Source organism: Myiozetetes cayanensis, unplaced genomic scaffold (assembly GCF_022539395.1).
Source record: "Myiozetetes cayanensis isolate MyiCay16 unplaced genomic scaffold, myiCay2020 scf29, whole genome shotgun sequence".
NCBI lineage: Eukaryota > Metazoa > Chordata > Aves > Passeriformes > Tyrannidae > Myiozetetes > Myiozetetes cayanensis.
In genome coordinates this window covers 683,836-699,075 of record NW_026087510.1, presented here as the reverse complement: position 1 = coordinate 699,075, position 15,240 = coordinate 683,836, and the positions used below count along the sequence as shown (strand labels likewise).

General features: G+C 55.7%; 2 protein-coding genes across 4 annotated transcripts; one reads left to right on the top strand and one right to left on the bottom strand.

Annotated features, from left to right (window-relative positions):
- Window positions 1-205: 205 nt before the first annotated feature.
- NRGN (neurogranin) lies at window positions 206-6,379 on the top strand. Of its 3 annotated transcripts, none has more exons than XR_007629837.1 (4): window positions 206-373; window positions 2,913-3,119; window positions 5,070-5,630; window positions 5,751-6,379. XR_007629837.1 is itself a non-coding variant. In XM_050322842.1 (3 exons), the coding sequence occupies exons 1-2, from the start codon at window positions 359-361 to the stop codon at window positions 3,117-3,119; spliced, it is 222 nt and encodes a 73-aa protein (XP_050178799.1). In that variant the 5' UTR covers window positions 206-358; the 3' UTR covers window positions 5,070-6,379. The 3 variants fall into 3 exon arrangements, 1 of the variants encoding a protein (XP_050178799.1); XR_007629836.1 differs by having other exon boundaries at window positions 5,671-6,379; XM_050322842.1 differs by having other exon boundaries at window positions 5,070-6,379.
- Window positions 6,380-6,427: 48 nt separating this feature from the next.
- Window positions 6,428-14,749, bottom strand: LOC126644012 (endothelial cell-selective adhesion molecule-like). The gene is given in 8 exon segments (XM_050322837.1): window positions 6,428-6,642; window positions 6,645-6,859; window positions 7,196-7,334; window positions 7,436-7,558; window positions 7,732-7,887; window positions 7,964-8,177; window positions 9,142-9,299; window positions 14,645-14,749. Coding segments are annotated over 8 exon segments (1,185 nt in total). The 5' UTR covers window positions 14,691-14,749; the 3' UTR covers window positions 6,428-6,508.
- Between the last annotated feature and the right edge of the window lie 491 nt (window positions 14,750-15,240).

Sequence of the window (15,240 nt, the reverse complement as noted above, 5' to 3'; positions counted from 1 at the left end):
AGATCTTGGCTCTCATCCTCCGCATGTGATGTTGTGTTCCACGAAACTCCGAGGCTGCCGGCTCCTTTAAGTGTTAGGAGGGAGTTGGAGGCTGCGAAATAAAATTGGAGGAGGGAAAAAAAAAAAAAAAAAAAAAGAGGAGAAAGGGAGGGAAAAAAAAAAAAAAAAAGACACCCCCCTCCTTTTCCCCCCCAAAAGCCTGGCAGGGGTGTCGGGCTGATAGGCTCGCCCGGAGGAAAGCGCATTACGTAGGCAAGCGGCTCCGCTCAACTTGCCACCTGCGCCGGGAGAGCTGCCGGGGAACCGAGATCCTGCCGGAGCCCCTCGCCCGCCGCTGGCCGCCCACCCGTCCTCCGCCATGGACTGCTGCAATGTAGGTTCCCCCTTCCCCCTCTCCCCCCCCACTCAGCACCCGCTTTTTCGCCTTTAATCCGTTATCAATGTTGCGGTCCGGGGGCGGCCGAGGGGGTTTGGGAGTGGTGGGGCGGGGGTGCGATGGGTGCTGCACCCAAGAGCTCAACCAGCTCCACGTTCCCCCCACCCCGGCGCTGCTGCAGCCCCCAGGTCCATCTCCCCCCAGCCCCCCACCCCAAACCCCCTCCTGCTTCGCACCAGTTCAGCGTCCATCCCACCGGGGCCACAGCACGGTCAGCACCCTGCATCCCACAGCCCGCTCGGGAAAATCACCCCCGTCCCCAAATCCAGCTTTTTTTTTTAGCTTTTTCTTCCCCCTCCTCTACCCTCTAAATTACTGTCCAGTTGGGATCGGGGGTTGCGTGTGGATAAAGGGATTAACTGGAGCTGCACCCCTCGCTCCTCACCAGAGGGTGAGCTCCCCTTGCTGCCGACCGGCTCCGGGAGCTGATCGGCACAAACCCACATCCTTTTCCCCCTTTCTCCATGTTTCCCCTGACTTTCCCTGCCCCTCGCCCCCTTTCTTCCCCGTTTTCCTCTTTTTTTTTTTTTTTCCTTTCCACACTTTCCCCCCTCTTTTTCCTCCTCCTGCTCAGGTGGCAGCACAAGGAAAAGCCCCCATCTCTCCTCCTGGGTACCTCCAAAGAGGCAAAGCCCATCCTGGGTATAGGATTTCTCCTCTCTGGATGTGGGATTTCTCCCCTACATATAGGATTTTTCCCCTCATATATAGGATTTCTCTCTCTGAATATAGGATTTTCCCCCTAGGTACAAGTTTTTATCCCCTACGTAGAGGTTTTTATCCCATGGATATGGTATTTGTCCCCGTGAATATGGGATTTCTGCCCTGGATATAGAGTTCTCCCACCTATATAAAAGATTCCTTTAACTAGACATAGGATTTCTCCTGTGGATTTAGGATATGTCCCCCTGGATATGTTTTTTTTACTCCCCTGAATATAGGATGTCTCCCTTGGATATGGCTGTTGTTTCTCCTGAATATATATCTCTTCCACCTATATATAGGATTTCTCAACCTGGATATAGGTTTTCACCACCTGTATGTAGGATCTCTCCCCTGAATATGGGATCTCTCCCCTGGGTATAAGAAATGTCCCTGCATATATAGATTTCCTCCATCTGTTTATGGTATTTCTCCCATGCATGCTGCATTTCCTCTCTCTGAATATAGGATCTCACCCTTGGATATAGGATTTCTCCCATGGATATAGGATATTTTTCGCTCTATATAGGTTTTCTCCCCTGACTGTAGGATTCCCTCCCCCGTATATAGTATTTCTTCCCTGGATATAGGTTTCTCCCACCTGTATATAGGATTTCTTCCCTGGATATAGGATTTCCTCCCTCTAGATATAGGATTTCTCCCCTGGATATAGGATTTCTCCCCTTGATATAGGTTCCCCCTCCTCCCCCCTGTATATAGGATTTCTCTCATGAATAGAAGATTTCTTTCTTAGATATAGGATTTCCCTTCCCTGGCTATAGGATTTCTCCCCTGGCTATAGGATTTCTCCTCTGGCTATAACATTTCCACCCTGGACATATCACTTCCACCTTGGAGCCGTCACTCGAGCTGCTGCTCCTTTGCTCCCCTCACCTTTGGCAATGGTAAAACAACCTGAGCAACTTCGTGGAGCTGTGGCCACTCTCTGGCAGGATGAACATCATCCCCCCTCCCAAAATCTACAGCTTCCAAATACACCCCCCCCCCAAAAAAAAACTCCTTTAAGTACTGTTGAGCCCCTCTGAGGAGACACAAAAGCTTCACTCCCTCCCCTGCATCCACCGTTGTCTCATTTCCATCTCATTTCTTTTTCCCGTGTTTTTTTTTTTCCCCTTTGATCTCCATGCTGAGTCCAACTGCTCCGGTGGGATGTGGCAGGAGGGGACTGGCTGTAGTGATTTATCCTTGAGGGAGCTTTTCGTCCCCTCCAGCATCGCTCCCTTCCCAAATTTCCCGGTGTTTTCAACCAAAGCCCCGAGGAAGGATGTGGGAAGATGCCACAGGTTGCGAGGGAAGGGGGAACTGAGGCACGACCGGCTTGGCTTGTGTAGTGTGGCCCCCTCACCCTGCAAAAACTCCCCCCAGGACCCATCCTCTGCTGCAATGGATGCTCCTCTCCCCGTGTCACAACCCTCAGGAATCAGGATTCACCCAGCTGGGCTCTGGCTTCTTGCAGCTGGGTGGCCCAGGGTGGGATTTAGGGATGGGCGGGGGGTGAAGCAAATTCCCCTGCTGCACCTTCGGTTGCAAATCCCGCAAGGCTCCTGCAAGGGACCCCGATTTTTAGCAAACCCCCTCGTTTTTAGCAAAGGGACCCCCATTTTTAACAAATAGACCTAATTTTTAGGAAAACACCCCCCCCCAATTTTTAGCACAGGGGCTAATTGAGGACCTTCTGGAATGGATCCCTTTGGGGAGGGGGGTGCCCCGTTAGAGGTCCCACCAGCTGTAACCCTCGCCTTGCCACCGCCAGGAGGGAGCCTGCACGAAGCTGGACGAGGACATCCTGGACATCCCTTTGGACGATCCCGATGCCAACGCGGCGGCCGCCAAGATCCAGGCTAGTTTCCGTGGCCATATGACCCGCAAGAAGATCAAAGGGGGCGAAATCGATCGGAAAACCAAGGACGCCGAGTGCGCCAACAGCACCCGCGGCGGCGACCTCCGCAACGGCGACTAGGTATACCCCAAACCCGCCTCCTCCCCCCAAAACCGGGCCCCTTGTCCCAGGATGCTGCTCTGAGCATCCTTTCCTGTGTTGATTTGGGATGGAGCATCCTTCCCTGCTCAGATTTGGGATGGAGCATCCTTCCCCATGCTGATTTGGGATGAAGAAGGGGTTTTTCCTCCCAGGAGATGGAAGCACGCGGGCAGGCAGCCCCTGCCTTGCCCTAATTTTTGGGCGCGCGCCGTAGTAGTTGGGAAGGCTGGGAAGTAGGATGGGAAGGCGCAGCCCTAGATTTGGATTGAATCTCTCCCTTAGCAACACCACCCCGAGCGCCTCGCCTCAGCACATGCTATTTTTAAAAGCCTGTGTCACAGTCTCCTGGCAGGAAAAGGTAAATTTAAAAAGCGCCCACGGTGCCGAGGCCGCGTGGCATCGGAGCCCGGGGGGCGGCTGCTCCGTGCCCTGGCCGTGCCCTGTGCAGAGCCGGCACCGGGAGCGCGGAATGGCCCCGGATGCGGGAACGCTGGTTTGGGGTTAGCGGCGGGGAGGGCGTGATGCTGGCTGGGCCACGTGTGTGCGGCGGGGCTGGGGGGGATGCAGAGCTGGGATGGGACTGGGATGCAGTGAGGATGAAGTGGGGATGCGAGGGGGATGCAGTGGTGATGTGGTGAAGGAACTGAGGATGCAGTGGGGAAATAGTGGGGATTCGACAAGGATGCAACGGGGCAGCAATGGGAATGAACTGAGGCTGTAGTGGGGATGCAACTGGAATGCAGCTGGGATGCAATGGGGATGAACTGAGGATGGAGTGGGGATGCAACTGGAATGCAGCTGGGATGCAATGGGGATGAACTGAGGATGGAGTGGGGATGGAATTTGGATGCAGAGGGGATAAACTGAAGATGCTATGGGAACTGAACTGGGATGTAGTGCAGTGGCAATGGGGATGCAGTGAGGATGCAGTGGGAACTCGCTGGAGATTCAGTGAGATGCAGTGGGATGTGCTGATGAGTGGGAATTCAGTGGGGCTGTGGTGGGAACAAACTGAGGATGCAGGGGGGATTTAGTGAAGATCCAGTGGGGATAGGGGAAACACAGTGAGGACTCAGCAGGCATGTGATGGGGAAGCAATGGGGATGTGGTGGGAATGCAGTGGGAATGCAGTGTGGAAGCAATGGGGATGTGGTGGGAATGCAGTGTGGAAGCAATGGGGATGTGGTGGGAATGCAGTGGGAAAGAACTGAGGATGCAACAGGGATTCAGCGAGAGTGTGATGGGAATGAACTGAGGATGCAGTGGGAATTCAATGGGACTGCAGTGAGGATTCAGTGAGGATGTCCTGGGGGTGCAGTGAAGATGCCCTGGGGCTGCAGTTGGGAAGCAGCTGCCAAGTGCAGGTGCTGTGCAGGTCCTTAGGGCCCGGAGGTTCCTCAGGGCTGCCTTGTTAGGGGGCTGAGCAGGCTGGCAGCAGGGGGGACAGGCTCTCCCCCCTCTGCCGGGGTGCTCTGCCCAGGGAAGTGTGTGCTGGGGGTGCCCCCATGCTCCCAGGCTGGGTGAGGGCAGGGTGCAGGCAGCAGTGGAGGCAGGACAAGAGTGCAGGCAGGGTGTGGGTGGGCTGCAAGTAGGGCATGGAGAGGGTGTGGGCAGGGGGAGGGCACAGAGAGGGTACAGGCTGCAGGAGCGGAGCGTGGGCAGAGTGCAGGCAGGGCTCAGGGCTCAGGGTGCAGGCAGGGTGCAGGTGCAGGGCACAGGGTGCAGGGAGGGTGTGGGCAAGGTGCAGGCAAGGCACCGGCCGAGAGCAGGCAGGGTGTAGGGTACAGGCAGGGTGCAGGCAGGGCTCAGGGTGCAGGCAGGGCTCAGGGTGTAGGGTACAGGCAGGGTGCAGGCAGGGCACAGGATGCAGGCAGGGCTCAGGGTGCAGGCAGGGCCAGGCCCAGGCTGACTGCTCTCTCCTTATTGCAGGGGCCACCAGCCGCTCCCCGGACCCCCTGGCCACCAGCCCCCCGCCGCCACCCGCCGAGGCCCAGGAGCCCCGCTTTGCCCCATCGCCCCCGCATGCGACCCCGGAGCCCCGCAGCAGCCGGGCCCTGCCCCCACCCCGGCTGCCCCGCCCCACCCGGAGACCCCCCAGCCCAATAAACGCCCCTGCCAGAGCCCCGGGCTGTCCGTGATCCGCTCAATGTCCCCGGCAGAGGGGTGAGGTCACCGCGGGCACAGCTGGGAGGGGCACGGGCCGGGTGGTGCCCAGCAGTGATGTCACAGGTGCGTGTGTGACATCGTGCGGGCACGTGTAACATCACTGCCAGGCGTGTGACGGCACGTGTGACATCACACAGCTGCACGGCTGTGGTGTGACATCACTGGGGGGTGGGAGAAGACTCGTGGGGTGCTCCCGCCCCAAGGTGGGTGGTGATGTCACTGCCAGATGTGTGACACCATACAGGGGTGAGTGATGTCACTGTGGGATGTGTGACACCATAGAAGTGTGTGTGACATCACTGTGGGATGTGTGACACCATAGAGGTGTGTGTGATGTCACTGTGGGATGTGTGACACCATACAGGGGTGAGTGATGTCACTGTGGGATGTGTGACACCATAGAAGTGTGTGTGACATCACTGTGGGATGTGTGACACCATAGAGGTGTGTGTGATGTCACTGTGGGATGTGTGACACTCTACAGGGGTGTGTCACGTCACTGCTGGCTGTCTGATGATCGGTGTGACATCACTCAGGCCTGTCCATCGCTGATGGACATGTGACATGTCTGTATGGCATCAAACAGGCCTGACTGGAAGCTGTGATGTCACACAGCTGTGGTGACATCACGGTGACAGGTCACAGGGTGTGAAAACACACGTGCACCACGGTGTCACCTCACCCCAAGGACCTTGGCCGGTGCTGTGACGTCACCCTGCCCTGTGACATCACCCAGAAGGCTGTGGGACCTCCCCCAAAACCCGAAATCCCCACAAACTCACCCAAAGCTCTGGCGCTGGGCAGCGCAGCAGCTTTTAATCAGAAAACCCCTAAAAAAAGTGTGTGTGTCCCCCCCCACCGCCCATCGCCCCCCGCCCCCCACTTTTAATGCTCTTTTATGAAAAATCCTCCTTTCAACTGATATATAGATATATAAAAAAAATAAGAAGGGTCCCTCCCCCCCTTGCCGGGGCAGGGCTGGGGCTGGTTTGGGGGGTGATATTTATGGGGAGACTCAGCCCCCCAAACCCAGGGAGCCCCTGCACCCATTAAACACCCCCATGACAAGTCCAGCTGCTCGAGGCATCTGTTAAAAAGAAAAGGAACCCGAAAAGGGACAGAATCACCCCAGAAAACGGGGGGTGGGGTTGGGGGGGCGGTGGGCTGGCTCTGGGCACCCCTGTTTTTTCGAGGGGAGGTGCTCACACCAAGGAGCCGGCCCGGCTCTGCGCCGGCACCATCACCGGGACGGCGCCCGCCCGGGCCAGGCTGGAGGGGGGCAACGGCCCCGGGGGGGCGGCCGGGTCCTGGTGGCGCCGGGAGGTCCCGTTAATGGCGGGGGTGGGGGGTTGGGGGGGCGGCCCCCTCCCCGGTGCGGGGGTCCCCGGTAGCTGCCGGTGGCCGTGAGGATAGAGGTGGTGTCAGAGGGGGGTCTGGCTGCGTAGGGTTTGTCCCGGGGGCCGGCAATGGAGGACAGCGTGCTGGTTTTGGAGATGGTGTCCGAAGCAGGGCTCCTCGGCCACGACGGGGTTTTGGGCGCCACGGCGTCCTCCCTGCCGAAAGGGGAGACTGTCAGAGAGATTGGCACCGGGAACGCCGGCATTCCCGGCCCTGGCATCCCTTCCCCGAGCAACGGGGCCCCCCGGGTTGAGTAGAGTTCCTGGACCCCCAAACGGGGGTACAAAAGGGAATGGGGGGAAAACAGAGGTGGAAAATGCCCTCGTTAGCTCTGAAACCTAATGATGACCGGCCAGGGACCAATAACTCCCTCCCCACTGTTGATTCTGAAATTTAGAAAAGACCGGCCCGAGGTGGAAACCTCCTCCTCCCCCATCAACGCTGAAACCCAGCGAGGGCGATTGGAACCTCCCACACGAGAGGAGCCTCACTTGATCTCGTTGGCTCCCTCCTCCTGGCTGTCACGTTTCTTCCTCCTGTAGCCAACAACCCGCTGGGCAAAGAAGATGATGGTGGCGAGGGCGCCCAGGGAGCCCAGCACGGCGCCGGCGATGACTGCTTTGGTGCTCGCTGCCAGAGACACAGAGAGCTACCTTAATCACGCAGGAACCCCACGGGGACCTCGTGGGGACCGTGTCCCCCTCTCCCCGACCCTGCGGACACGTACTCACTTGACTGCACCTCCAGGACAATGCTGCACTTCTCAAAACCCGCCCAGTTTTTGGCTGTGCAGACGTAGAGACCCGACATTTCCAGGGAGAGGTTGGTCAGCCTGAGGGTGCCCCTGGTCAGGTCTGCGGGCAGAAAATTAGGGTTCTGCCCCACAGTCCCCCCATCACCCCCTGCTCCTCGTGTAGGGAGTGGGCAGGGTTGAAGGGATGAAGCCAAAGAATCCCCCCCAGCCGAAGCTTCAGGGGATATTCCAGCCCATCCGCTCCCCCGGTCCCCTCCTCAGGTGCCACCTTACCCTGGGCGGGGGGGAAGAAGACCTGCGGGGTGGGGTCCGTGCGCTCCCACTGGTACGTGGGCGAGGGCTTCCCCTTCCTGGAGGAGCAGCTCAAGGTCACGTTGGCGCCCACGGTGGGGTTGCCGTGCAGTTGGCAGGCGGGGACGGCCGGCGGCACTGCGGGCACACGCGTTAGTCCCGGGGGACGCCACGGGGAGGCCCCGGGGAGCCGCGGCGTCCGGCGGAGCCTTACCCAGGACGGTGAGGTTGATGACCCCGACGTTCCTGCCCATGGGGGTGGCGTCATCCACGACGTTGACGGTGCAGATGTACTGCCCCGAGTCGCGCTCCCGGGTGGCGTTGATGAACACTGAGACGTTGTGGGTGAGGACTGAGTACAGGAACCCCACGCGGGGCTTCAGCTCTGTCTCCTCCACCTTCACCACGCCGTCCAGGTACGTCAGGATCTGCACGGGGTAGAACACCCCCTTGGTCCCCTTGGCCTCCGTAGAAGGCGAAGAAGCAGAGAAAAGTCCCACAAATCCCAAATTCTGTGGAGTAGCAGCTGCTGCAGGAACCCCCTCCAGCCTCACCTGCTCTGAGCATCCTGAACATGGGAACTTGTGGAACATGGGAACATCTCCCCACCATGGGCACCAAAACCATCCCCCCCATCATGGGCACCTCCCCCTCGTGGGCACCACAAGTATCCCCCCCATTGTGGTCATTTCCCCATTGTTGTGGGCACTATGAACATCCTCCAAAGGCATCTTCCCATCACGGGCATGACAAGCACCTCCCTGTTGCAGGTATCCTGGTCATGCCTCCAGTGTAGGCATCTCCCTTCATGGGCCCAGTGATCCCCTCCCTATCCTGGGCATCTCATGAGGTCATGAGGACCATGGTCATCTCCCCCAGACGGTATTTCCTGCTGTGGACACCACAAGCACCTCCCTGCTGCAGGCACTGTGGCCATGACCTCATTGTGGGCATCTAAACATCATCATGAGCACACCCCATCAAGGGCACTGCCCCATGGGGGGCCCTGTGAGTTTCACCCCATCATGGCCCCTGCTTCATCATGGGCAACATGAACTCCTCACCATGGGCATCACTGTGGGAACCACACAACCCCCCCCCCATGAGCATCCCCTCACTGTGGGCATCTCCCCATCGTGGGCACCATGAAGTTCCCTCCATCGTGGGCACCATCCCATGGTGGGCACCACGAGCATTCCCCCATCACAGTCACCTCCCCATCACAGGCATCCTCCTAGCGTGGGCACTGCGACCACCACTCCATGGTGGGCACCATGAGCATTCCCCCATCATGGGCACCACCGTATCACGAACACCACGAGGACCCCCCCCACAGCCACCTCCCAGCTTGTCCCCCTCTATCCCCACCCCCCAGCCCCTCGCCCCTCTCACCTGGAAGGGTCCAGTATTCTCCTTGTCCAGCAGCCAGGTGATGTAGGGTTTCTTCTGGGAGTGGCTGGTGTACCAGACAGGCAGCACCGCCTGCTGCCCCTCCACGGCAAACACCGAGCCCGTCCCCACGTGCACCTCCAGCACGGCTGAGGAGACACCTGCCCGTGGGAGAGGGAAGAAACCGGGATGTGACTCAACCCCAGGTGCCACTTCTCCATAGAACCTCACCGACTGTGGGAAAGCCTCCTCACTCCCAACGGGAAACCCGACAGTCTCAGGTTATCACCAGGAAGCTGGGCCAGGAGGACGTTTTGCCTCCTTCCCCGGCATGGGAAGGGCTTTCCGGTTGCTCCAGAGGATGCAGGACAATGCTGTTCCCTCCCATCCCGCTTCCCCTGCCGCCCAGGAAGGGAAAATCTCCGGCACAAATCCCCCCTCCTCCAGCAGCCAGACACCCCCTTTACCTCAGTACTGGGGTATCCCCAACCCTCCCACGATGCTGCACCAGATCCCATGGGATTTATTTGGGGGGGGGGGGGCATATGCACTCCACGAGCCTTCCCCAGCACCCTCCTTTTTGCTGCCAATGCTAAACTGGGATAGTTCATGGGTGGCCTCCCCTCACCCCCATCCCATTCTATCCCAAATATCCCATCCCAATCCCCCCATCCCTGTGTCCCCTGCACCCCAGCATCCCCCAAGCTCCACTGGGTGGAGGTGATGGGATATCAGTGGGTACCACGGACCAGAGAGAGATGCTTGAGATTATTCCCCAGCTTTGCTTGGGAGGCTCAGCCAGAAAATTAATCGGCTCAGGGAGGCCGAGTTTGTGCCGGGGCTGGTTTGTTTTTCCCGGGGGAACATCGAGGCCCCGCATCCCGGCGGCTCCATCCCTGCATCCCGCCCATCGATCTGTGTCCCCGGCTGGCCCCGCTCCTGCCAGAGCCCCGGGGACACTCTGGATTGGGACGCAGGGCGGAAAGGATGATGCTACCCCATCATCCCAAATCCTGGCTTTGGAGGGAAAACCCCTGTGCTGGAAGGATTTCGGGAGCCTCCGCAGACGGCCTCGCACTTTTCCCTGAGAGCTCAGAGGTTGTAATTGGATTTTTCCAGGGTGGGAAGAGGAAAACAAGGCACTGTGGGGTATTTTTAGCCTCCTCCCGCATCCGTTCATCCCCCACTCCCGGCAAGGCATCGGCGCCGTTTCCTGACGGAGCCTTCCAGCTCCGGGCAGGAAACTCTGCTCCGGCTGATAAGTCTTCTCAGGAATTAAAAAAAAAAAAAAAAAATTAAATTTCCCTTTCTCTGGTGAAAAACCGGGAGAAATCAGGCCTGGTCTGGCGAGGATGCGTAAAAATAGCTCAACCCGGGCTAAGAACATAAACCCTTAAGTCCTGGAGGGGGTGGGGGGGATCCCAGAGGCACCTGCGGGTCCCAAATCATCAATATATTATTAGTATTATTAATTACATCAAGCTGTGGTATCGAATCCAATAGACAGCATGGAAAAATAATGTTAATTATAGTGTATTAATATGTAACTACACAGATAATGGTATTAAATTTAGAGAGTGTGGAAGGAAATACGGGATGGCGACTCATTAAATTGGAATTTCCAGAATAAAATAGATCATTGAGAACATATAATTTATAGCAATTATAAATATAGGTAGATTTTAGTGAGAATAGGGATAATAGTGGTGATGTGAGAGTTATAATGGTGCTCAGAATAATGAGAGTAATGATCAAAGTGAGAATAATAATTAGAAAGGTTATAATAACGATAAAAGTGATATTATTAATGATAATAGTGATAATTATAATGATAATAGTAATTGCAATAGTGATTATAATAATTATAACAGTGATTACAACAATTATAAATCATAATAATAATTATAACAGTGATAATAATGATAAAATAATAATTCTATTAATAATTATGAACAGTTACATAGTTCGTTAATTATGCAGGTGGAATCACTAAATGATGCCACAGCCTCTAAACCTGCCTGCATTCCCAACAGCTGGGAAAATCCAGGTGTTTTCAGCCTGGCCTGTCCATTATTAGAGATTAAATTTTGTTAAACTGGGACAATCCAGAAGAAAATAGATGATATCCAACAATTATATCATGATTTCTATTGGAAAAGAGATGATAGGTTATACACACCTTGTGGAATAATTATGAATTTGGTTGTAGTTTAATAAAAATAGTTCTAATAGTTATAGTTTTATATTATATTAGTTATAATAGTTATAATTATAGTATTTATTTCTTTTATAATAGCTGTTAAGTAATAGTTATTATAATTATAATAATGATAATAAAATAGTGATAATAGAGGTGATTATGATGATGATAATATTAATAAAGAAATTCATTAATTATGCAGATGCCATCGATAAATGACTCCTAAACTCCTGTACATCCCCAACACCTGGGAAAATCCAGGCTTTTCATCCCACTCCCTGCATCAGGAGCAGTTTTGGCCCCTATGCTGGGCCAAGGGGCACTGAGGATCCTCCAGTGACTCGGGGAGGGGCGGGTGGAGCTGGATCCGAAGGCCACTCGCTCCCCCAGACCGTCTTTTTTTGTGCCGCATTCACCCCAAATTCCTCGGCCCAGACAGACGTGACTCCAAAGAGGGCCGGGAGAGCCGGGGCTGGAGCTGCAGGCACGGGACTGAACCCTCTGGCATAGCCCCAGCTTTGGCCACCTCGACACTCCAAATCCTCTAATGCTTTAACCAGATCGAAAAAATTAAGCGGCTCGCGGCGCTCATACGTGTTTGGGGGGGCCCGGGCACCTCCTGCCTGCTCTCTGGGCTCAAAAACCTGGATTTTTATCCAGCTGCCCTGAGCTAAACACCTGCCCGGCTGCCTTCCCTCCGCTCCAGCCCATCTGCTGGGATTTTTTTTTCCATATGGAAAACCCAAATGAATTTAAATTTACCTTTAAAAATACCTTTACTCGATTGTTTTTTTGTTTTTTTTTTTTTTACCCATGGAATAAATATTTTTAAAGTTATCACTGCAAACATTTGAAGTATTTTTCCCTATTAAAAGGAAAAAAACCCACGCTTTAAATTTCCCTTTGAATTTTTTCCCTATGGGGAAAAAAAAAAAAAAAATAAATCACCTTTAAATCCCTGCAACCTCAATATTAATCCCCGTGCTGATATCAACCACCCCGTTCTCATCCAAAATCGCATCATTTCACCCCAAAAAAGTTGTTTCCCAGTTCACAGTGCAGCCTGAACCCCTCAAAAAAGCAACACCCCCAGCCCCCCCAAGCCTCTGAGCCGTTAACTGTACAGGGAATTAAACCCCGGAGGCGGTTGGGGTTTGATGACCCCAGTTGATAGGATTAAGGCGCTGGAGTCATGTGAAACCCAGACCCAAATTAAATCCCAAAAGACCAAGCTCGGGATTTAAAATACACAGCGGGAATCTGGCCGGAAAAAGGACCCCTAAAAAAGCTTGGAAAAAGGTCAAGGAGCATCTCGGCCCTGCGATGCAGCCACTCGCCTTCCTTTTTGTTTTTTTCTCAATTATTTTTGGGGAATTTTTTTTCCTTTTCTTCCCTTAACTCCAACTATTTATAAACGGGCAGATAGGAGATGCCTGGCTGTGGAGCAGTGTCCGTTGGGAAAATCCACAGCGGCATTTCTCACGACCCCGGGGGTGGGGGGGTGGCAGGAGGAGCTGTATCCTCCGGAGAGACCAAATTTGGGGAAAAAAAATTAAATAAAACAATAATCATACGTGACTTTGCTATAGATGGAAACGCACTTCAACCCCTGTTGTGGGAGAGGGAGGCGGGGATGGGATGGGAATGGGAATGGAATAGGATTAGGAATAGGATAGGGGTGCGATTGGCATGGGTCGGGGATGAGACTGGGGTGGGATTGGGGATGGAATGGGTTAGGGAAAGGGATTGGGGATGGGATCGAGGGTGGAATAGGATAGGGAAAGAGATTTGGGATAGGACTGGGTATGGAATTGGGGATGGGATTGGAAAGGGAAAGGGATTGGGAATGGAATTGGGGATAGGATTGGATGGGATTGGGATGAGGACAGGAATGCCAAACATCACCCCTAATTTTGCTTTTCCCTACCATGATCCTGTGCAGATCCCACAGGACGAGGATGGATTGTTTGAAAGTGAATTTAAAAGAATCCCACACATTTTGGGTTTAAAAGTGACTTTTTGCAGCATTTTTGCTCTCTAGATACCCACAAGGTTGCATCCCAGGGCTTGGCCATGACTTGTTTTGGTGTAATCCATCACGACTCCATGCAAAAAACCCCTTTGGGATGTGGCAAAGGAACACCCTGGTGGGATTTAAGGACTAAGAGACCCCCACACCTCGTCCCAACACCTTTCAATTAATTTTTATCAGGGAAAAAACCTGCAAGGAGGAACAAGTGGCGGCTCCAAGACCCCCACCCAGCATCCCGCTGGGAGGAAATGCTGCTGCCATTGTTTTTGGGGCCGTTTCCTTTCCCCAAAGGCCTCTTGGTTGGGAATGCCAAAGGATATTTCCCTTTGGAGCAACTGTGGCGTTTCAAAAAAAAAAACGCAAATAGGGGGGGAAAAATAATGAGGGGAAGGAGGGAAAACCCCGTGAACAGAGAAGGGTTGAGACCCCTCACCTCAAAACCAGCTGGGGTGGCTGTGGAGCACCAGTAAACAAGGGAAAAGGAAACCAAATGGATTTTTCCCAGCTCGACGCCACAGGGGAATTATCGGCTCCGACACATTGGAGTCCCCGGGGTGTCCCTGCATGGCTTTGGGTTTGGGGGTGCTGGAAAGTGCCACTTGGCAGCTTCAAGGTAAAAAGTTGCTTTTCCGGGGGGGGCCCAGATTTTCCCCGCTCGGGACACCCCTAGATTGGGTCCCCCACCTGCCAACCTGCCTGCTGGGGTGAGGGGAGTGGGGTCACTGACAGGGATAGGTGGGTGCTGTGACTCCCCCGCAGTACCCCCAGGTCCTGTCCGATGCCACTCTCAAGCTTTCCAGGGTCCTATCCGGTGGTCCCGGGCTCCCGTGCGTCTTGCTGGATGCCCCCGGCTGCTCCACGCCCTGCCCCGGTGACCCCCGCGGTACGCCCGGGTCCTGCCCGGTGACCCCGCAAAAGCTCTCCCTTGTCCTTCCCTGTGCATCCCGCGTCTCCTGTCTCCTGCTGGGTGCTCCCCGGCGGTACCACCGGGTCCTGCCCCGTACCTGCCGCGCTTCCCCGCGTCCTGCGCGGTGCCACCGCTTCTCCCGCGTCTCGCCGAGCGCAGCCCCGGCACCCCCCGGCTCCTCCCGCTGCGCTCCGGGTGCCGCGTCTTGGCCGGTGCATCCCCGCTACCCCCGCGTCCTGCCCGGTGCGCCCCTAAAGCTCTCCCGCGTCCTGCCCGGCGTCCCCCGCTTCTCCCGCATCTTGTCGGGAAGCCCCTCCCGGCCCCCGCCGTGTCCCGCCCGGTGCCCCCCGGTGCCCGCGGGGCTCACCCAGCAGCGCCGCCAGCGCCAGCGCCGCCCGCCGCAGAGCGCCCATGGCCGGAGCCGCCGCCGCAGCAGGTGCCGGGGGGGGATCGGGAGGGACCGGGGGGGACCGGGAAGGGCCGCGGGGCGGGGCCCGCAGGTGGGGGAGGTGCCTGGCCGAGAGGGCGGGGTGTATCCCCAACCCACCCCATGGGGGTGTCCCATCCCAGACAGTGACAATCCCCCCACCGCTGCCCCCAGCCCACCCTTCCCCTGGGTCCAACCCCATCTCCACCGTCTTTGCCGCTATTAATTAATTCTATGGGTTATTATTAATTATATTAGGGTTAAAGGGGGCGTGGTGCAACATGACACCCCAATGTTACACCCCACCACCCGGAGGGGCACAGGGACCCCCAAGCCTCCCCCAATCCTATCACTCCCACACTGGCAGGGCGGAGCATTCCATCCTGCATCCCTCACCCTCATCCTGCCACCACCCTTTGGATAAACATATTGATCCTGAAAAATAAATAAAACACCAGAAAAACAGCAATTTTGACTCCCTAGTTTTCAGGAGCCCCAGGGTGGATCCTCCCTGGCTCAGCCAGGGTTATCCTGGT